The sequence below is a fragment of the Netta rufina genome, assembly GCF_964035555.1.
Source record: "Netta rufina genome assembly, chromosome: 8".
Lineage (NCBI taxonomy): Eukaryota > Metazoa > Chordata > Aves > Anseriformes > Anatidae > Netta > Netta rufina.
Genome location: NC_140131.1, coordinates 5,287,972 through 5,309,174, shown reverse-complemented (window position 1 = coordinate 5,309,174; position 21,203 = coordinate 5,287,972). Strand labels below are relative to the sequence as shown.

Below are 21,203 nucleotides of genomic sequence, written 5' to 3'. Positions count from 1 at the left end.
TGTCAGAGCGCCGGCCCCCGCCGCGCCCCCATGGCCCCGCCGCTGCCTCCCCGCTCCGCTCCGCTCCGCCGCCGCGCAGCCGAACGTGGCCGCACCGTGCGCCGCCCACCCGCCGACTGACAGGCGGCGCGGCCAATCGCCGGGAGGAAGGGGCGGGGAGAGCGGTGGCCACGCCCCCTCGGATCGTGGCCACGCCCCCAAGCTCGCGCCCACCCCCCCCCTCCTCCCCGCCCGCGCGCGGCCTCCCGCGGAGGGAGGGGGGGGGAGCGCGGCGCCGCGCGGGTCCTAGCGCCGCCCCGCTGCCCCCTTCGCCGCGGCCGGCTGGGCTCGGCGGGGAGCTGGCCCTTTAAGGCGCGGCGCCGCCGCGCATCGCGCGCGCTGATTGGTCGGCGCCGAGGGGGGGGGGGACAGAGGGAGGGGGGCCTTGAAACCGCCCGCCGGGCGCTGAGGGGAGGGAGAAGGAGGAGGGGGGGAGGCGGGCGCTGCCTCAGGGCCGCGGCGCTCGGCTGGGAGCCCCCCGGGGGTGGGGGGGAGGCTGCGGGGGGAGCCCCGGTGCCGGTAACGGCGCCGCCCGCCCGCTGGGGCCGGCCCGCGGCTGAGGGGGAGCCGTGTGGGGAGCCGCGAGGGGCGGCGAGGGGCCGGGCGGGCCGTCGCCCCGCTGCGAAACTTTGCCGGGTTTCGGCCGTTTGGTGACGGGGCGAGGCTGGCGCGGGCGGGCCCCGCCGCTTGTGTGTGGTTAAAAATAGAAAAAAAACACAGTAAAGATGGAGTAAAAATGGAGTAAAATGGAATAAAATTGAATAAAATGGAGTAAAATGGAGTGTGTGTGGTGGTGTGGGGGTGTTAAATGCCGCCTGAGGGGCTGTGGGGGGGGGTCTGGGCGCTGTGGGGCTGCGACCCCATAACCACGGCTCCTGTCACAGCCGTGTCCCCGTCACAATTGTTAAAACCGAGTTTAACAAACACCAGTTATTCAAACCCAATTTAACAAACGCCGGTTGTTCAAATCCAGCCTGGTCCTGCAGGGGCTGAGGCGCTGGGGTGGCGCGAGCAGGGCTCAGGCAGCCCCACGAGCCTCCTGTGGGGTTGGCCGGGTTTTGGGATCGGGGAGCCGCCGGGCGTAGGAGGAACTCCTCCAGCGCCACGGCGCCCGTGGGAATCCCCACGGCCATCGGGACCTGCCCGAGCAGGGCCCAACTCGCTCGGATGCCGAGAGAAAAAGCTCGGTGTGCACTGCGGTAGGTCCCCAGCTATCGGGGTTTGGGGTTGTCTGAGCGCCGGGCTGCAAGGAGCGAGCACAACCTGGCTGGGTGCACGCGGTGTGCTCTGTGGAGAGGCTTGGCTGGGTGGCAGCGGGGTCCAGAAGGTGTCAGGGGCTGCAGGGCACAGACACAAGGGCTGGGACAGAAAAACCCCAGGTTTTGTGTCCTCCCGCTGCTCCTGTGGCGTTCTGGCGGGTTTGGAAATAACGAGGGGCCTCCTGGGGGGCTGTGAGCCAAGTGTGACCCCCCAGGGTAATGATGGTAAACAGGAGATGTTTACTGAATATCCCCGTTAAATGCAACGCCCTCCGTCAGCCGTGGCTGCTCGTGTTTGAGGCACATCGAGCTCCACATCCAGTCCCGTTCACCCGATTTATTCCCCTTGAACCCATCTCGGCTGTTGCTAGGGGAGATGGAGAAGCGCGGCCGGTCGGAAGCCTCCCCACGAGTGGCACCAAGAGAAAATCCTAAATATCGCCTCCCCGGCACGGGGAAACGCAGAGCACGATGCCAGGACGAGGGTGGGGACCCCGGTCCTGTGTGAATTCGTCCTCGCCCCACATCTGCCATGACCCCGTGGTGAGGTGATCGGGGCAAATGACAAGCTGGTGCTTTGGACCGGCCTCGCCGAGGATCAGAAGGGAGACTAATTTCATATCTTCGCCACCGCAGAGCACAATTAAGCGGCTCTGCGAAGTTTTAACGCAAGTTATGACAGGAAAATTCAAAAATAAAGAAATCCCAACACCCGCAGCCGGCGGCTCTGTCTAGCCGGGTCACGGGAGGTGGCACCGAGCACTCCCAAGGCTTTGAGGGCAGCCTGTGGACCGAATCCCTCACCCCGTGCCTCTCTCCGTTGGGATTTTTCCTTGGATGGCAGTCATGAAGGCATTAGAAATGGCTAAAACCCCAAACCAAGAGCCCGATGATGCCTTTAACCACCCGTCTGCCGGCTCACAGCCCGGGGTGCCTCCCTCCCCACATCACCCAGCGAAACGGCCCCGAAGGCAGGAGAAAACGCTGCCGGCTCCCCCGGGGGGGACAAAGGCACCCCAAGGGGAAGGCAGCGACCACGCCGGGAGCTGCTGGAAGCCGGGCCAGGGCTGCTGTGGGATCCCCGTGGGCAGGGATGAGCAGCAGGAAGGGCAGGTTCGGGAGGGAGCCGCTGTGGGAAGCGCGGCCTCGCCGCCGCCGTGCGATTTAATCGTCTTTTGGGGATCCCTGCCTGCCCGGCGGCCGTGCAGTCGTGGCCGGGAGCGGGGTGTGGAGGCCGGGGGATGCAGGGAGAGGTGTCTCGTCCTCCTCGTCCCCTCCCCAGGGACGCCGCTGGAGTCGCAGCTCCTTCCTCGAGGCCCTGAATCATCCCCGCTGCCATCTGCTGCGCCCTCGCTCTTCCCCGCAGATGTCCTTCTTCCTTCCCCAGAAGATGAGAAGCGGGGACGAGGTGCCAAAACGCGACTCCGAGCAGCATCTTAATACAACGCGGGATTAATTTCTTCTGACTGCTGTTCGATGGCTCTGATTAAGCCGAGCAGCATTTAATTAGCTTGTTTGGACTGCCTCGAAACCCATGCCAAAGGTGGGGGAGCATCAGCGTGCGGGTCCCCTGGTGTCCACGATCCGCTGGGGCTGCCTTCACCTTTACGTTCACCTTCCCCTGGTGCAGACCCCACTGCCTGGGGGCTCTTTTGGGGGTTCTTTTGAGGTCCCCCCACCTCTTGCTTTGCCCCTGCGAGCCTCGCAGGTGAGCCGGGTGCCTTTTGCTGGTCTTAGCGCTGGTGGCACGCGTGGAGCAGGCACTTGGGGAAGGAGATTAGCAGGATGGGTGTGATGGACACGCAGCCGGGTCGGCAGCCCTGCTGTAGGGACGCTTCTGGCTTCCAGGGCTGCTCCTCGTCCTGGCAACCCGGAGCCTCTCGGCATAAACCAAACTCGTCCTGCCACTGAGTCCTTGAATGTAAAGCAACCCTGCTCTCTCCCTGATTTACTACGAGCTGCTGGCTCCTCTCCTCTCCCTCCTCCCGTCTCCTTTAACCCATTTCATTATCTATGCTAGCTTAGGCTTGTCTACGTGGGAACGTCACGGTGAAGTTATTGCAAAATAGATGGGCTGTGAATGGAAAGCGCAGCAGCGCTCCCCCAGCAGCTCCTGCCCGGCGCCTTTGGTCCTGGACCCGCGATACCTGCGCTCTGCTCGCCCCACACAGCGGCCCTACAGAGGGCAGAGCAGTGGGGTGGGACACGGCACACGGGAGCTGCTGTCCCCGGGGCTGTGCTGGGCTTCCCCTGGTGCTCCTGGAGCTGGCACTGCTGGGGCTTAGCAGACGAGACGAACACACGTGGAAGGCCTGCATCTCCCCCCGAGGGACGTTTTGCAATTAAACATCCCCTCCCTGCTCAAACCAGCGCTCGGGCGAGTAACTCCAGCCCAGAGCCAGAGCCCCAGAAGTGTGGATTTTTAGCTATTCCCGGCACCTTTCATTTCCCCAGCCCTGCTCCTCGCTCCCCGCGGCCGCCGCTCCGGGCCGTATCGCTCCCACCTCTCCCACCAGCTGAGTCCCTTATCGGCCGCCCCTTCCATGTGTCCCCGCCTGATAGGAGCTGCCCGCGGCGCTCATTTTGGGGCCGGGAGCGTCCCTTCAGCGTTGCTGGGTGTATTTTTATGTCAGCACCTTCGTTTTTCGGCGAACAGCCGCTGGTTTTTGGGTGCAGCGAGCCAGGGGCTGTGTCCCGAGGTGACAACTCCGCCGCGTGGGGAGCGGGGTTTTTGGCACCGAAACTCGCCCCTGCAGCTCCTCAGAGGGCTGTTGGGGTTGTGAGCGGGGTGCTGCGTGTGTCGGGCACCTCTCCAGCCTCCTGCTGCTTCCTCCCACTCGTTTTTGGCCGCGCCGTGGTGCTCGCAGCCTCTGCCTTCGCCGAAACGAGGAGCCGTGGCACGGGAGCTGCTCGGAGCACCTCAACCCTCCAGCAGCATCGGCATGGCCAAACCTCAAAGCTGGGCTCCTGGAGGGGCTTTGAGCACGCATTAAACTCCTTGAGAGCGCAAAGGGTGCCCCCAAGAAGCCCGACCCTCTGGTTTCTGAGCGAAATAATAGCCGAAACAGGAGAGTCCATAAAGGAAATCAGAAAAGACAACTACTTTTATATGTGCGCTTAAGTATTTAGGTCAGTATTTTTAGAATAAATAGCCGTGGGTTGGTTCCTATCTTTTCACTTTCATTTTTCACACTTCAGCTTCATTCTCCCCAAGCTGGTTAACTGAAGAAGCAATTGGGTTTCTGCAAGCCCTCGCACCTACCAGCACGCCGACCTCGCCTGGTTTCTCCACCGGCCCCTTCTCCCCTTCTCATGGGCTCGGCTCGGCCCCATTTGCACCATTTGGGGTTGTGCCACCCCAAAACCGGGGGCACGGGGAGCATAGAGGGGTATGGGGCACATCCCCGCTGCCCCCCGGGGCTGGTGCTGGGCTCCCCGTGCGCGTTATCCTCTCTCCTCCCCGGCTCAACGGCCGCTTCACCTCCCGGGGTTATTCCCCGATAAACCCCATCCATTTGGGGGGCAGCCATTTTATCACTCCTGGCAGCTCCGCGCCGTGCCGCGCGCCAAGGGGACAGCGAGGGGGACGGCAGGAGATGGGGAACGAGCTCCTGCCTTGGCCAGGGCCTCGGAGCCCCCAGCACAGCACCGGTGCAGAAATCCTCCTCCTCCTCCTCCTCCGCGGTGCCTCCATGGATGATTTATCTCGCCACGCGGCCCCGGCCTGTTTTGCTGCATCATTCCCAGCGTTTTATTGCCTCCGGCCCCGCCGGGGCCCAGCCCTCTGTCCCCGTTGTTTGTGGGGTCGCCGAGCTGCTCGGGGCACCGGCGAGGCCCCCCGGGACAGGAGGGCACCCGCGTCCTCCAACAGCTCCTCGCCGCGTGGGTGGCGGTCACACGAGTGCCAGCACCCAAAAATTGGGGTGCCAGCACCCACCTCCCCTCCCAACCGGCCCCTCGATGGCCGGAGTTCACCTCTGATTCTGGGGGCTTTGGGGTTTTTGGGGGATTCATGGGTTATTTTGGGGGGCTCATGGGTCATTTTCTTCATTCCATGGGGTATTTTAGGAGTCCATGGGTTATTTTTATAGGGTTCATGGGTTATTTTGGGGGAGTTCATTGATTTTTGGGGGGCTCATGGGTCATTTTTTTTCATTCCATGGGGTATTTTGTGGCTCCATGGGTTATTTTTTGGGGGTTCATTGTCTTTTGCGGGCTTCATGGATTATTTTTATCATTCCATGGCTTATTTTGGGGGGGTTCATTGTTTTGGGGGACTTCATGGGTTATTTTTTTCATTCCGTGGGGTATTTTGGGGGAGTCCATGGGTTATTTTGAAGGGGGTCTTGTTTCTTGGAGGGGGTTCATGGGTTATTTTTTTAGGGTCATTTCTTGGGAGGGGGTTATGGGTTATTTTTGGGGGTTCAGATGTTATTTTTTTGAATTCATGGGTTATTTTCTGGGGTCCACGGGTTCTTTTTTGGGACCAGAGGTTATTTTTTAGGATTCGTGGGTTATTTTTTGGGGTCCATGGGTTCTTTTTTGGGTTCAGAGGTTATTTTTTTTTGATTCAGGGGTTATTTTGTGAGGTCCATGTGTTGTTTTTTTGGGTTCACATTTTTTTTCCGGATGGGGTCATGTTATATTTTTTTGGGGTAGGTTCAGGGGTTATTTTGGGGGGGGGGGTTCAGGGTTTGTTTTTTGTGCTCAGGGGTTACATTTTGGGGCTCATGGGTTATTTTTTGGTGTTCAGGGGTTATTTTTTGGGTTCAGAGGTTATTTTTGTGGGGGTTCAGGGATTATTTTTGAGGTTCAGAGGTTATTTTTTTGGGCTCAGGGCTTATTTTTTTCGCCTCACGGGCTCTTATTTTCCGTTCCCAAGGGAGCCGCGGTGCAGCCTTTGCGGTGCGGGCTTCCTGTTTACCCCAGCGGCCGCACGGTTGGGGCCGTTGGCGGGGGAAACATCCCTGCTACGGGTAGCCGGGCCGTGCCGAGCCGTGCCAAGCTGGTTTTGAGCCGAATCGGGCCGGTTTGGGGCCAAATCGGGCCGGTTTGGGGCCGGGCCGGGCCCATTCCAGGCCTGTCCATTCCATTCCAGGCTAGTCCGTTCCGTGTTAATCCGTTCCGGGCTTTCCCATCCCGCCCCGTCCCGTCCCGTCCCGTCCCGATCCGTTCCGTGCCACCCTCGCTCCCCCGGGGGCGGATCGTGACGGGGAGGGGGGCGGAGGGGGCGTGGCTAAGCACGGAGGGGGCGTGGCCTACCGGGACGCGGAAGGGGCCTCTTGAAACCGCCGCGCGCTGATTGGCCGCGCGCCCGCCCCGCCCCGCCCCCGCCGGGGCCCTCGGGTGCCTCACAACCCCCCCTCCCCGGAACAAGATGGCGGGGGGGGGGGGGGGGGAGCGGGAGCTCGGGGCAATGGCGGCCCCTGGCGGCCCCGGGCGGGGCGGGCGCTGCGTGAGGGAGCCCTGAGGGAGCCGTGAGGGCTCTGTGAGGGCTGTGAGGGCCCCGTCAGTGTGTCCACACCACAACACAACACACCACATCACTGTATCCCATAGCACGTCCCATCCCCACCTCACACCATCCCCACAACCCGTCCCCACATCCCACCACCACATCCCACCGCCACCACAACCCGTCCCCACGCCCCATCCTGCAGGCAACGGCCTCATGTTGCGCCAGGGGAGGCTCAGGGTGGAAATTCGGAGACGTTTCTCCTCACAAAGACATCAGGACGGGTTGCCCAGGGAGGTGGTGGTGCCACCGTCCCCGGGGGTGTTCAAGGAGAGTTGGACGCGGTGCTTGGGGATGTGGTTTGGTGGTGACATTGGTGGCAGGGGATGGTTGGACCCAATGATCTAGGATTTCCAACCCTAATGGTTCTGGGATTCTAGGGTTCCATCCCACCACCCCACCCGTCCCACCCCAGCCCTGCTGCAGCCACCATATCCCACCAGACCATCACCCCCACCACAGCGGGGTGACCCGGGGCTCAGACCCCTTCACCCACTGCCCTATCCCCCCTTCCTATAACGAGACCGTTCCACAGGGGCACCCCTCATGCCACCCTCCCTCCTCCCCACTGGCACCCAGGAGCCCCGGGGCTGGGGGCAGAGCTAACGGAGCCTCCCCCCGCTGCCCCCCGGGGCCGTGCGAGGCGTGGGAACAGCCCCACCGCCTTAATTAACCATTAAGGCAAAGCCACTGCGTTAATTAACCATTAAGGCAAAGTGCGCCACGAGGCGCCACGCTGCCCAAGATCTCGCCGCTGATAGCGTGGGTGCGTGCCGCAGCCTGTCAGTGCGCCCAGCCGCGCTCCCCCCGGCCCCAAAATTGCTCTGGGAGCCCCAAAATTGCTCCGGGGGCCCCAAAATTGCTCCGGGGGCAGGGTTGGTCCCAATGGGCCCAAATAGGACTGCACCGGCCTCCCTCAGGGCAGGCCTCGTGGCCGGCCTCGTGGGGAGGACGTGAGCGGCCGCAGCCCTCGCTCAAAGTGCTCCGAGCAGCACTGAAGCGAATAGGTCAGCTTTTTTTTTATTGCTCTGCAGTAATTAAGGGTGTAATTAATAATCGCTGCCCAACACGGGGCTGGGCTGAGGATCCCTGGTTTCACCCGCAGCCTCCCCAGCCCCTCCTGCCCCTCTGCTGGCTTCATGGGGACCGTCCCTCGTTGCTCTGCAGGGCTGCGCAGTCTTTTAACCCCAGTCCCTGAGGAATTTCAGCCGTCCCAAGGAGAATAGCTCCTCGCAACCGTGTGCTAATTACACATATGGATGTCAATTAATTCATTTAGCTAATTACCCGCTCCGTGAGCTGTGGCAGACGGGCAGGGGGTGGTGGACAGGGAGCGAGAAGCTCGTACCCGTGCGGGCTCCGAGGTGGGAGCCACGGCGGGGACGCACCCGGTCGGTGCGATGGCCACAGGCCCTAATTATGGCACTGCTCTAATTGCACTGGAAAAACCCCGAGCCCGGCCTCGAAACTTTTGTCAGGAGCACAGGTCAAGCACCTGAAGTGTCTGCAGCACCCTCCAGCATTTCCCACCTCCAGCCTCAATTTGGCCCCACCGCATCCCGCAGCATCAGGTCTGGATGCTCGGTACCCGCTGGGCCCACCCGTGCTGTCCCCGGGGCGGCCCCTCCAAAACCTGATGATTTTATTGACCAAACAAAGCGAGGCCTTGCTTCCCGTTGAGTTTGTTTAATTATTTCACCGCTGGCTTTCCAGTGCTGGGTGTGCCCGTGAGGGGCTTTGATTGCACCCTTGTGCGCTGATGGCCAAAGGTTCGCTTATCGAGGCATGTAAATAAAATGCAAACACAACAACACCTCCCGAAAAGCTAACAGGCTGCGCGGCTCCCGCAGCGACACGGCAATTTGCATTTTCTTTCCTTCTTTCTGGAAACTTTTTTTTTTTTTTTTTTTTTTTATGATCCCGGCCAGATCTGCCTCAAATGCAGCGGGGCCAGGGAGTGGCCGAGGAAATTGGAGAAGCTTCGGGGGAAAGGCAGCGGGCAGGAGCCCGTCCAGGTGCCGCCGGGACGGAGGGCACGGGGAGACGGGTGCCACGGCAATCCCTGAGACCTCCCCGGGTAGGGAATCTTTGCAAAGCGCTACCTTAAGAAAAGTTGAGCCCTTATTTAAAAGGAAGCAGGGGGTGTGCGCTGGCTGCGTCCCAAGGGCAGCAGAGAATTGGCCTCGACACCCGCACCCCGGGTGCTGGCCGAGCCCGGCACCGCACGCAGGTGTCCGGACGCCTCTCCTCCTCCTCCTCCTCCTCCTCCTCCTCCTCCTCCTCCTCCTCCTCCTCCTCCTCGCTCTCCTCCTCCTCTTCTTTCTCCTCCTCCTCGTCTTCCTCTTCCTCCTCGCGCTGCTCCACCGCGCTGCAAATGCTCAGTTTCTTCTGGCTGAGGTGAGGGCAGAGGGGACCCGCGGGGGGTGACGGGGACACGAGGGACGGTGGCACACGAGCGGGACGAGGCGCCCTGTGCCGCCCCGAGGAGTTTCCACGGCGGGTGTTGGAGCAGTGCCTGCGGTGCCAGCGCTGCGGGGAGAGGGCCTGGGGGGGAAATCTCTCCTTGCCCTGCTTGCCCAGGGGATGCACGGGGCTTGGGGCCGCTATGGGGATGGTTTGGGTAGCGTGAGGGGACGGATGGGGTGGCTGCATGACACTGTGGGCTCTTGAGCGTGGTGGTCCCAACCGTGGTGGTCCCAAAACCATGGTGGTCCCAAAACCATGGTGGTCCTGGCCGTGGGGAGCAGGGAGCCCCGTGCCAGGTGGTGCTGTCGGGTGTCCCCACACCCGTGCCATTTGTCCCCAGCCGTGTTGGCGGCACCCACAAGGGTTCAGGCGCAGCTCTGCTCCCTCCTGGGGCTGGCGACAGTGGCGCTGGGGAACCTTTGTCCCCCCGCAAAGCACCCGGGGGACTTTGGCTCCCTGCCGGGGCAGCTGCGGCCCCATTGCCCCCACGGCTGGGGACGGGCAGGGACAGGGCTGGGGGCTGCGGACACAGCCGGGAGCGGAGCAGAAGGAGGAGGAGGATGGAGGGGCCCCAGCTGCTCTGGCAGCAGCGAAGGCTTCCCACGAGCTGCTGATGTACAACCCGCAGCAAACAGACCCGTCCTCGCGGCCCCCACCGCGCGTGGCCCTCAGGTTGCATTTTCCTGGCCCGCCGCCTTGCTTTGCTCCACGAAACCCCTGGGGAAGGCGTGACGTGAGGTCCCAAAAAAGCTCCCGCAGGGTGCTGGGATCTCACCTCTCCAGCCCTCGCTGTCCAGCCCTCACCTGGCCCTCGCTGCCCGGTCGAGGTGGCAGGATTTCCCTAAGTAGGTCAGGTTAATATTTTTTTTACCGCGTGCAGATTTGCTCGTTACCATGGATATTGTTCAATTACACACCGATAATCCACCCCCCACCCCGAGGACTCGTGTCGCCACCTTCCTTCCCCCCTCTTTTTTCTCTAAGCATTCCCAAAAAGGGGTAAGGGGGCACCGCGGGGATGGAGGAGAGGTGGGAGAGTGGACGAGGGACATCTCGGCCAGGAGCTGGGGGAGATGTTTCTGAGCCAGGTGGAGGACAGACGGGTCCGTCGTGTGCACCCTGCCCTGCCCAGACCCCAAAGGGCCAGCACCGGGGACCCCCCAACTGTTTGGGGGTGGCTCACCCGTGCTGCTGGGGACTCAGAGACTTGGGGACCTCTGTGCAAAGGGAAAATGACCAAACATCCCCATTTTCCCTACTATCGAATGCTCCCTGCTATTTTTCCCTGCTATTCAAGTCCGACTGGCTTCGCGGACACACAGCGCTTGGCTCCCCCCTCTCCCCAGCCCCAAACCCCAAATTAGTGGGGCCGTTCGCATCTCTCTGTGCCTCTCCCCCCTCTTCGGCGACGCAGGAATTGAGCGTGGCAGGGGGCAGGGGAAATATTTTGCTCGGAGGCTTTTTCTTTCCACGGCAAACTTTATTTTGAGGTAGAAGCGGGTCGCTCAAGGGGTGACAGAGGCCAGGGCGATGCCGTGGTGAGCTCCACATCACCCCACAGCCTTCCCCATCCGAGGACAGCCGGGGGATGCAAAGCAGGCGGCTCTTTTATTTTTCTCTCCCCTTCCTGCTAACGCTGGAGCGAGCAAGGTGACACGAAGGGTGCCACCGGGGCCAGGAGCAGCTTTGGGTTTCCAAGGCACGGCGAGCCGCGTGTTCCTGGCGTTGGCCACCGTGGCTGTGGGGTGGCTCGGGGCCACCCCCGGAGCCCTCGGCAGGCAGCAGGGCTCGGCGTGCCCCCGGGCTCTGTGCCGGGAGCAGCGGTGTGGCCGGGGACGGGAGCATCCCATTTGCTGCCCTGCTGTCAGCGTGAGCCCGTCCCGCTGCCAAGGACACCTCGGCCGTCTTGTGACCGCGGCAGCGAGATGTGGAAAGTATTAGCGGGGTGTCACCAGCTGTGGGATCGGCCCGGCACCACCCCTGGGCTCTGTCCAGCGCCCCAAAGATAGCCGGGAGTCTTTCCAGCAATGCTGCGAGCGCCGGGCCTGACCCTTGGGGAATGGCAGGTGCGAGCCCAGGCTCTGCCCTTGTGGGATTTAAGTCTGGCAGCCTGGGGAAAGAGGGACGTCAGTGTGGGGTGCAGGGGACATGGGGGACACCCCGCTGTGAGCACCCAACACGCACCCGGGTCTCGTTGCTGCGGTGCTGGCCGGGGACGGACCCTACACGGCTGAACCAGGTGGGTGAGGGTGGCCGAGCCCTCTCTGCTCCTGCTGGATTTCGTATTTTGTGCTCGGGGCTGGGCTCCGGCTTCCCACATCCTGCCTGGGTGGCCACGGGTTCGGCCAGGACCACCCGGAGAGCATCCCTGGTGCCTGGGCGAGCCGGTGTGGCCAAACCCCGTGCCGAGCCCTGTGCTGAGCCTCTCTGTCACCTTTTGTCTGTTTACCAGCTGCTGGCAGCAGCCTCCGTCCTGCCCACGCCGCTCTGCTCCTCTGCTCCCACTTGTGGATTTAGCCGGCTCCTTCCAAACCAAGCGCCCAGCCCCGAGATCAAACGGCCCCGCAGCTGGCCGAGCCCTGCTGCATCCCCACGGGGAGCCACCAGCAGGGCTGAGCCCCCGGGCGTGGGCTAAAAGGGAATTTAGGCGATGTGAAGAGGCTGAGCCGTGCCTAGGGTGCCGTGTGTGTCCCATATCCCCACCGCTGGTGGTGCCAGGGGTGCCCCCGGGGCCCCTTTATGGCAGCGCCCCCAGCCCCCGTCTCGCCGATCCTCTCTTAACCCGAGCCCGCTCTTCTCCTTTCCAGGTGTCTTTTAAAAATGGTCAAGGGGAGCATAGTCCCTGAAGACATCCTGAGCTTCTGTTGCGATGGCCTCCAGGTACCCCGCGTGCCGTGCCCGTCACCCCGAGCACCCCGCACGCTCCCCGTGCCCCGTGGCCACCGCTCCCTACCCCGTAACACCCGACCCCGTGAGCATCAGTGCGGGGCCGGGGGGGATAACACGGCGTGCTGGCTTCTGCCTAAAACTCTGGCCAGGCTTGCTGCTAACTCCGCTGCAGAAATCTTTGGAGCTCTTTGCTGGCTGGCGCCCCAGCGCCTGCCGGCTCCAGAAATAGCCCTGTCCTTGCGTGCTGCCCGGGTGGGCGCCCCGGCACGCCGCAAACCAGCCCCGGGGGGGGCTCGTTTTTGGGGAGTTTTGGGGCTGCCGACGTCCCCGTGGGACGGGGCGCCCTTCCCCGTAGGGTTCAGCTCGCCGCCTTCGCTGCCGTCCCCGCCGAGCCGAGGTTTTTTGTGCCGTTCCTGGGATGTCTTGGAGCAGTAGCTATGGAAACAGAGGGCTCCTGCTAGAGCGGCTGCGGAAAAAAAAAAAAAAATAAAAAAAAAAAATGCTATTCTGAGAGACGGGATGGGAGGGAAGGCTTCGCTCCGAGCCGCTTGCAAAGGCGGCGGGGGAGAGCCGAGGGGAGAAAAGGAGCCGCCGCCGCTGGGATCTGGCAGCGGGGGCTGTAAATGGGGCACGCGGCTGGAGCATGAGGAGGAAGGAAGCGCTGTGATGACGCCCAGACGGCTCTCTCGTGTCTCCTCGGTTGCTCACGGGGCTATCTGAGTTCATCCCTTGTGTAACGCAGCCCACTCGGTGTAATGCAACCCCCCCGACAGCCCCGCGGCCACCCCAGGCTCTCCAAAACCGCCCTGCGCCGAGCCCTGTGTGGGGCCAGCCCGGGGAGCAGACGTGGCCCTACAGCACCCCGAACAAAGGCGCCTTCCCCCGATAACCCAGCTCTGGCACGGGGCTGATCTGGGGGGTGAGATCCCAGCCGGTGGGCTTGGCGGGGGGATATTTTTGGGGAGGGGAAGCGACCGGGTCAGCTCCTGCGCTGCACCAGTGCTGATGGATGGCCTGGAGCAGCCAAAGAGCTCTTTTATTTTTTTTCCTTTTTGCTGAGGTCTGTAAAATTCCTCCTGGTTGCCCTGCTCCCTGTTGCATTCAGAACATTTTTATCCATTTCTCCCCGGCGATCAGCAGCTGGGTGTCCCCGGTGCCCGAAGCATCCCACTCCTCTGCACAGGGGGGTCCCGGGGAGGGGGGGGGGGGTTATTGCAGCAGATTTTGCAGCCGAAATTTGGGACGTGAAAAGCAAACAGCAGGGTTTGAGGGCCGCACTCCCAGCGTTCATCACCCACCCCATAACGCCCGGATCCTAACGAGGCCGGGCTAACGCCCCGCAGCCCCGTGCCAGCATCTCGCCCCTCCGCAGGGCTCCACCTCGTGCAGCCGGGAGCCAGGGGAGCGCGAGGAGGCGCCGGGGGCCATGGGGGGCCGCAGCCCCACGGAGGTGCAGATGAGCCAGCTGGTGCTGCCCTGCCACACCAACCACCGCGGCGAGCTCAGCGCCGGGCAGCTGCTCAAATGGATCGACACGGCCGCCTGCCTCTCGGGTAAGGCACCCTGGGCACCTTAAAACCCACAGGTGGGGGTTTGGAGAGCTCGGTTTGAGCTTGGGACCCCAAGTGGGGAGGCAAACGGGCTGCTGCGGGGTGCTTGGGGCGGCACGGGGTGATGGGGAGCAGAAGGGACGAGAGGCTGCGTCCTCCTGCGGGGTGAGCGGGGTTGGAGGGCAGGGTCCTGGTGCTGGGTGTTGTGGGGCTGCGTGCGGGCGGCAGAGTGCCCGTCCCTGCCCCGCTGCCCACGGCGGTGCTGACGCCAGCCGGGCCGGGCTCGGTGCCAGCGAGCTGAGTAATGAGAGCGGCCGGGAGCAGGACGCAGGGGGAGGAGGCTCAGCTCTGCAGCGCACGCAGCTCGGTGGGGACACATCAAAACGTTCAGAAAACGTTCACAAATCCCCAAAAGCTGCCCTCAGCTGGGTTCTCCCCCCCCCCCCACCCCAGGCACGCCGCTGCGGGCTGCTGACGCCGTTTGTTTTTCCTTTCCAGCCGAGAGGCACGCCGGCTGCCCGTGCGTCACCGCCTCGATGGACGATATCTATTTTGAGCACACGATTAGGTAAATGCGCTGCTTTCTGCCCGCTCCCGTGGCCGGGGCGTGCTCCTGAAGCCGGGCTGGGCAGGGCAGAGCCTGGCCGTGCCCAGAGCTTCCCACCCGGCTGTGCTCAGCACCCCACGGCCGCGCTGAGACGCACGGTGCCGGGTTCTTGGCACCTCTGGATGCGAGCAAGCGGTGTGGTGGAGCATCCAGAAACCCGGCCAAACCTGGAAAACTCACCCCGGGTTTCGCCATCACCCCCAGGAAGCTCTAACCCCCCGTTTTTGTCACCTCACGGGTGAGGACGAGCCGCCCCGTGCCGTGTGGGGCTCCGTGAACCCGAGGGTGCCCTGGGCAGCTGCAGGTCGCCTCTGTTTTTTCTCCTCCTCCGCTCCTGGGCCTGTTGCTCAAACACTAACCAGCCGCACGCCGGGTGCTGCGCACCCCCAGCCCTGCCCCGTGTCCCTGCCCCGTCCCTAACCGCCCCATATCTCGCTCTTTCTCTCCGCACCAGCCAGAGGTACGCAAACCCCCCCGGGCAGCAGCGCGCGAGGAGCGGTGTCGGGTACGGACGTTCGCAGCCCTAGAGCGGCCGGCGTAACGCGGCGCTGCCGTGAGTTGGGAGCATTAACCCCACTGACACGGCCCCGCGGCTGCTGGCATAACCCCGCTAACGCCCGGGCACGCGGCCCTTGGTGGTGCAGACCCCTGGAGGCAGTAAGGGCTCATTTTTCCTCTTCGTTTCCCAGCGCCGCTCTCTTTCAGAGGACGAGGAGCACTCCCCATCTGGCCACACACTAACCAAAGGCTTTTTCCTCTCGCTGTTGCCAGCGAGCTGCGTTTGCCCTTTGCTTGGTCCCAACCTGGCGTGCATGAGGCTGCAGCTGCTTCTGTGTTTACCCTGAAGCCTACCGAGGGCTGGGAGGGCTCCAGCAGCTTGCTGCCAGCAGGCGTGACCCCAAAATTGTGGACACCAAGGGCAGGAGGAGGACAGAGGAGCCGTTTGCTCTGGCAGGAGCGTGCGTGCCCGCGAGGCAGGGGGTGCACGGTCCCCCCGGGCACCTCTGCAGCCCCTCGGGACCCGTTTGCACGGGGCTGTTTGGGGGTGAGGTCCCTGGGCTCAGCGGGGTGTCCCCGTGCCCGCGGGCACTCACACACCTCGGCGGGGAGACGCTCGGTGCAGTGCAGCCGTGGGCTGTGAGCCTCCACTCACCTCCTGTTCCTTCCCTTCTCTCTGTGTTTTCCAGCGTGGGGCAGGTCGTTAACATCAAGGCCAAAGTGAACCGAGCCTTCAACTCCAGCATGGAGGTTCGTATGGCACAAACCCCTCCTCTCCCCCCGTGCCTGCCCTGCGCACCCTCGCATGTGCACATGGGGGGATATTTGGGGTCAGGAACCCCCCGTGGGTGCTTTTGCAACCCCCCTGCCCCGTGTCGGCGGTGCCGTGTCCGTGTGCTCGCCCCCCGGGTGCTCACCCCACGGCTCAGGGCCCCTTGTGCCGTGCCCCCCCGCCAGGTGGGCATCCAGGTGAGCTACGAGGACCTGTGCAGCGGGAAGCACTGCAGCATCTGCAAGGCTTACGCCACCTTCGTGGCCCAGGGCCCCCCCGGCACCAAGGTAAGCGCTGCTCAGCGAGCCCCCGCGCCTGGCCAGCGGGGAACCCACCCCTGCAGCAGGGGCGCTGCCCCACACAGGGCACCCACCCCATTCGTCACCCGTGCCCAGGTGAAGCTGAAGCCGCTGGCCCCGCAGACGGAGGAGGAGAAGATCGAGCACAGCATCGCCGCCGAGCGCCGCCGCATGCGGCTGGTCCACAAGGACACCCTCAAGGACCTCCTCACCCGCAGCCCCCGCGACACCGGTACCGCGTGTCCCCCCCCCGGGGCGGAGCAGAGGGAATTGGGGTGCCAGGAGCGGGGGCAGAAGTGGTGCTGAGCCCCCCCCGGTGTCCCCCATGAGCAGAGCTGGAGACGCGGGACGGCAGCGTGGTGGTGCCGGCCGAGAAGACGCGGGTGGAGAGCGTGGAGCTGGTGCTGCCCCCGCACGCCAACCACCAGGGCAACACCTTCGGCGGGCAGATCATGGCCTGGATGGAGAACGTGGCCACCATCGCCGCCAGGTGCCTTGGGGGGGGGGCTGCAGATGGGTGCTGGGGACCCAGGTGGGCACACGGGGTGTGGGGAAGGGCGAGCTCATGGCACAGACGGGTCCCCCGGCTCTGGCCGTGCTGGGAAGGGGCGTATGGGGTCTGGGGGTGTGGGTCCCATGGGATAACCCCCACCCCGCAGCCGGCTGTGCCATGCCCACCCCACGCTGCGCGCCATCGAGATGTTCCACTTCCGCGGGCCGTCGCAGGTCGGGGACCGCCTGGTGCTCAAAGCCATCGTCAACAACGCCTTCAAAAACAGGTGGGTGCCCTCAAAAACAGCGGGGTGCCCTCAAAAGGACCCCCCCAGACCCCTTCCCACGGCCCCCTGTGCCTCACCCCTTCTCTGCCCCCTGCCCAGCATGGAGGTGGGGGTCTGCGCCGAGGCGTACGACCAGGAGATGTCCGTCAGCAGGAGGCACATCAACAGCGCCTTCATGACCTTCGTGGTGCTGGACGAGGAGGGCCGGCCCCGCACCCTGCCCATGGTCGTGCCCCAGCCGGGGGTAAGGAGCAAAACCCACATTTTGTCCCCAAATTTGTCCCCACCGCAGCGCGTGAGGGAGTGACGCGGCTGCAGCCTCCTGCGTGGTTCTGCACCTGGGTTCGGGGCCCTAAAGCCAGGATTTCTCGCTGCCCTGCTTCCACCAACCCAGCACATCCCAGCTCGGGGCAGGGAGTGCCGGGATTTCCCAAATTCCTGCTGCTGGTGGGCTCCGTGTCCATCTCCAACACCCCAAAATGGTTCTCGGTTAGCCTCCAGCAGGACGGGGCTTCGCCCTTCACCCCCTTGCTGCTGAACGTTTTCCCCCAAAGCTGTTTTTCCGCCCCCTTTCCTCTTACCCTGCCGTGCTTTTCCCGTGGGTCAGGACGGAGAGAGGAGGTACAGAGAAGCCAGCGCCAGGAAAAAGATTCGGCTGGACCGGTGAGTGGAAAAAACACCTGGGGACGGAGGGAGGAGAGCGGGGAGCCGGGGGCCGCCACCCCCAGCGCCGGGGAGCAGGGGCATGGTTTGTGCCGGGCCGTAAGGGGAACGGTTCCCCCCTCCTGCAGGAAATACGTCGTGTCCTGCAAGCAGAACGAGGTGCCTCTCTCCGTGCCCTGGGACCAAAGCAACAAGGTAGGGAGCCCGCGGGCAGCGCCGCCTCCTGCCTGCGGCACCTCCAGCCCCTGACTCGCTGCCCTGCCGCAGGTTTACCTGAGCTACAACAACGTCTCCGCGCTGAAGACGCTGGTAGCCAAAGCAAACTGGGCGCTTGCCAGGGAAAAGGAGAAGGTACCGGCCCCCGCCCCGGCCCCCCGAGCCGCCCCCCAAAACGGGGACGTGCCGTGGGTGCGCCCCAGCCCTGCCCTGCACCCCCCAGGTGCGGATATACACGCTGGAGGAGGACAAGTTCCTGTCCTTCCGCATCGAGATGTCCGTCCGCATCACCGCCGGCCAGGCCTTCTCCCTGCTCTCCGACCTGCGGCGCCGCCACGAGTGGGACCGGCACTACGCGTGAGTGCTGCGGGATGGGAAAGGAGCCCTTCCCAAAAAACATATCCCTGAGGCTGAACGTCCTGTGACCGGTGCCCCTCTGCCCCGCAGGAGCGCCGAGCTGGTGCAGCAGGTGGACGAGGACGACGCCATCTACCACGTGCTGAGCCAGACGCTCAGCCACGAGAACAAGCCCCAGGACTTCGTCATCCTGGCGTCCCGGCGGAAACCCTGTGACAAAGGGTGAGCGGCAGCATCCCCGTGTCCCCGTGTCCCCATCCCCGTGGCCTTTCTCACCTCCTGCCCTCCTCCCCAGGGACCCCTACGTGGTGGCGTTTCGCTCGGTGACACTGCCCACCCACCCGGCCTGCCCCAGCTTCACGCGGGGCGAGACGCTCTGCTCCGGCTTCTGCGTGTGGCCCGAGGGGGAGGAGACGAGCAAGGTGAGCTGCCGCAGCCCTGCCCCGTTCACACACTGCGTGCCCGACCCTAAATCCCCGTCTCCCGCACCCCGCAGGTGGCCTACTACAACCAGGCGACGCCGGGGTACCTGGCCTACGTCACCACCAACGTGGCCGGGCTCTCCTCCGGCTTCTGCGCCACCTTCGAGGCCTGCGAGAGGTTCCTGCTGAAGAACAAGGACGACCTGATCGCGCGCCTCAGGGACCTCTAGGCCGCCCGAGGGGCTTGGCGGATGGACGGACAGACGGATGGACGGACAGACAAGGGGCTGGCAAGGAGGAAGGGGCACCTGGGCGGTGGGACGGGGCGCTCGGGCCCTGCCTCCCCCTGGAATTTGGCCCAAGTGAGGCCAGAGGGACGAGGACGGACACGGGAACGCGTCGCCCTCACGCCGACACGTCACACACCTGGCCTTTTATTTTCTTTATGTTTCTTTCTAATTTTGTAAGCTGCTGTACAGGACTTGATTTTCTAGTTCGATTAATGCTACTTGAATCTTTGTAGGATCCGAACTCTTCCCCACACTGATTTATTATTGTTTTTTTTAAACTCTTTCTTTATGGGGAAATGTTCTCACAGCAGCGGGGCGGGCACAGACACGGAGGTGCCGCTGCCCCCCTGCACATCCCAGGCTGGGACACGGCTCTGGGGCCCTGCTCCCCTCTCAGATCAGAAGGCAATGGACACATTGGGCAGAAAATGGGATGTTCTTGCAGGGTTTGGGGTTTTTCTCAGCTCTGGGCAAGCTGGAAGCAGAGGCTGGGCTGCCACCGCGCCTCCATGCTGGAGCCGTGCCTCTCCCACACCCAAAAACTTGGGTTTTCCACCCAAGATGCTGACGGGTTGCCTGCGCTGAGCTGAAATCCCGATCCCATCAGGCTGCCCTGCTGTTCTGCTGCCAACTGGGGCCGCAGGGGCACGTGGAAGGGCAGCAATAAAAGTGCATTAAAAGGGAAAAAAATATATAATGACCTGTGCGTCTGCTTGGGGGTGGCGGGGCCACGGACACGGGGCTGCTCCAGGCTGCTGCTCACAGGGGATGGGGCAGGGGGGGCTCCTGCCTGTTTTTTTCCCCCTGTCACCTCTGTACCCGGTCCCCAGGAGGGTGCTTTGCCCCCAGATAAACCCAGGGGCTCCGGCCAGGTGCTCGCAGCCCCATCGCTGCCGTATCTCAGCCCACGGCCACCCCCTGCAGGGCCCCCCGCCGGGCTGCCACCTCCCCGGCCCTGTTATCACAGGAGATAAAGGTGTTATCACAGGAGATAAAGGCGTTCCCAGCTCGTCCCCAAATGCTCCCCTTCACTGCCACCTTCCTCATCTGGTGCCAGCGTGGGGATTTGGGGTACCTGAGCAAGATTCCCCCAGCAGGGCACCACAGACTTCTCCCCAAAAAAGGTGTCTCTTTAATACCCGCAGCGTGGGCAGGTAGTTGGTATCTTCCTGGGTATTTGATACCTGCCCAGGCTTTTTCTTTCCCCCTCCTGTTGACCCCTGCGTGCTGCCAGGGGTCAGAGCGGGCTTTGGCCGGACTTTGCTGTAAGTCCACCCAAAGCAGGCAGCGCCCGGGTGCTGACGCAGCGCCCGCACCGGGGATATAAGGGGCTCGGAAACCCGGTCTGCAGCCCCAGCGGGGTGACCCGGCTGACATGGAGACACCCGGCCCCAAGCAGGGCCCGACGCTGACCACGACGGAGCCCTCCAACGCGGTGAAACTGCTGCACCTGCTCCTGCTCTCCACCTCCTGGGGGATGCAGATCTGGGTGACCCTGGTGGCAGGTAGGCTGCGGTCCCCGCACGCCCCTGGCCGTGGCTGCGTGCCCGGGACCCATTTGCTGTCCCCCCCCTCGGCAGGGCTGGTGCTGCGCAGCCGCCTCCCCCGCCACACCTCTGGCCTGGTGCAGAGAGAGCTCAGCCCTTACTACTTCCACATCGGCTCCACCTGCGCCTTCCTCAACCTGACCCTGTTTGCCATGCACCACCCCAGCGAGCTGCTCAGCGAGGAGGAAACCACGCAGGTAGCAGCCCCCTGCTCTAACAGGCCAGCTGGCTGCAGCCCGCGGCCCTAACCCCAGCTTCATTCCGCTCTGCCATCAGCAACGAGCTCCACACGTGGCTCATTTAAAAAAAAAACAACTTAGCATCCAGCTTTCAGCGAGCCTTCGGGGTGGGTTTAATTCACCGCGGGCCTTGCTCCCCTCTTGCAGATCATCATCTTCTTCGTCTGCGTGGCCGTCTCCGCGCTGAACGCGCAGTGGTTGGGGCAGGCCAGCTGCGACATCGCGGCGGAGATGCACCGCATCGAGCGCGCCCGCGGGCTGGGGCAGGAGGTGGGGCTGCTCGGCGGCGAGGCCCGCAGGGAGCTGCGCGCCTCTGACCCCGGCTACGGGCAGCTGGCCCGGCAGCTCGGCCTCTACCGCGCCGCCTCCGCCCTCTGCGACCTCTGCTGCATCGCCTGCAACGGCGCCAGCCTCTACCGCCTGGCCAGCCACCTCTCCACCCTGTGAGCACCGCTGCAAAGTGACCCTGGGGTTCGGGGTTTCGCCATCCCCAGAGGTGCCGGAGCTCTGTTTGCGCACAGCGCAGCGATTTGGAAATAACCAAACAGAACGCCCACCTGCTTGATTGATTTCCAGCTGTCCGAAGGCAGAGCTGGAAAGGGAAACGTCCTCCGTGATCGAAGCAGAAGCTGCTATGGCTGGAGAGCTTGTTGGTGCCTTCTGAACGTGATAATTCCAAACCTGTGGCTTTGGGACAGAGAAATTTGGGATTCAGAATTAATTTTGATTAAAGTGGAAGCTCCTACAGCAGCACAGAGGGCTACGTTGCCACTACCAGTGATGGATAAGGCTGTTG

At 63.5% G+C, this 21,203-nt stretch overlaps 2 protein-coding genes across 8 annotated transcripts; both read left to right on the top strand.

Moving 5' to 3' along the window:
• The first annotated feature begins 9,080 nt into the window (after positions 1–9,080).
• ACOT11 (acyl-CoA thioesterase 11) lies at positions 9,081–18,856 on the top strand. Of its 6 annotated transcripts, XM_084291371.1 has the most exons (19): positions 11,267–11,518; positions 11,732–11,956; positions 12,087–12,159; positions 13,541–13,721; positions 14,217–14,286; positions 14,780–14,830; positions 15,513–15,573; positions 15,781–15,882; positions 15,991–16,126; positions 16,228–16,384; positions 16,554–16,673; positions 16,773–16,917; positions 17,281–17,336; positions 17,465–17,531; positions 17,604–17,687; positions 17,776–17,909; positions 18,000–18,131; positions 18,205–18,331; positions 18,406–18,856. In XM_084291371.1, exons 3-19 carry the CDS (start codon positions 12,100–12,102, stop codon positions 18,559–18,561), a joined length of 1,839 nt encoding a protein of 612 aa, XP_084147497.1. In that variant the 5' UTR covers positions 11,267–11,518; positions 11,732–11,956; positions 12,087–12,099; the 3' UTR covers positions 18,562–18,856. The 6 variants fall into 6 exon arrangements, with proteins under 6 accessions (XP_084147499.1, XP_084147501.1, XP_084147498.1 ...); XM_084291375.1 differs by lacking the exons at positions 11,267–11,518; positions 11,732–11,956 and adding an exon at positions 9,084–9,210; XM_084291370.1 differs by lacking the exon at positions 11,732–11,956.
• Positions 18,857–19,438: 582 nt separating this feature from the next.
• TMEM205 (transmembrane protein 205) lies at positions 19,439–21,160 on the top strand. 2 transcript variants are annotated; one of them, XM_084291380.1, is made up of 3 exons: positions 19,439–20,126; positions 20,202–20,365; positions 20,555–21,160. In XM_084291380.1, exons 1-3 carry the CDS (start codon positions 19,997–19,999, stop codon positions 20,852–20,854), a joined length of 594 nt encoding a protein of 197 aa, XP_084147506.1. In that variant the 5' UTR covers positions 19,439–19,996; the 3' UTR covers positions 20,855–21,160. The 2 variants fall into 2 exon arrangements, with proteins under 2 accessions (XP_084147506.1, XP_084147505.1); XM_084291379.1 differs by having other exon boundaries at positions 19,439–20,365.
• Positions 21,161–21,203: the final 43 nt, after the last annotated feature.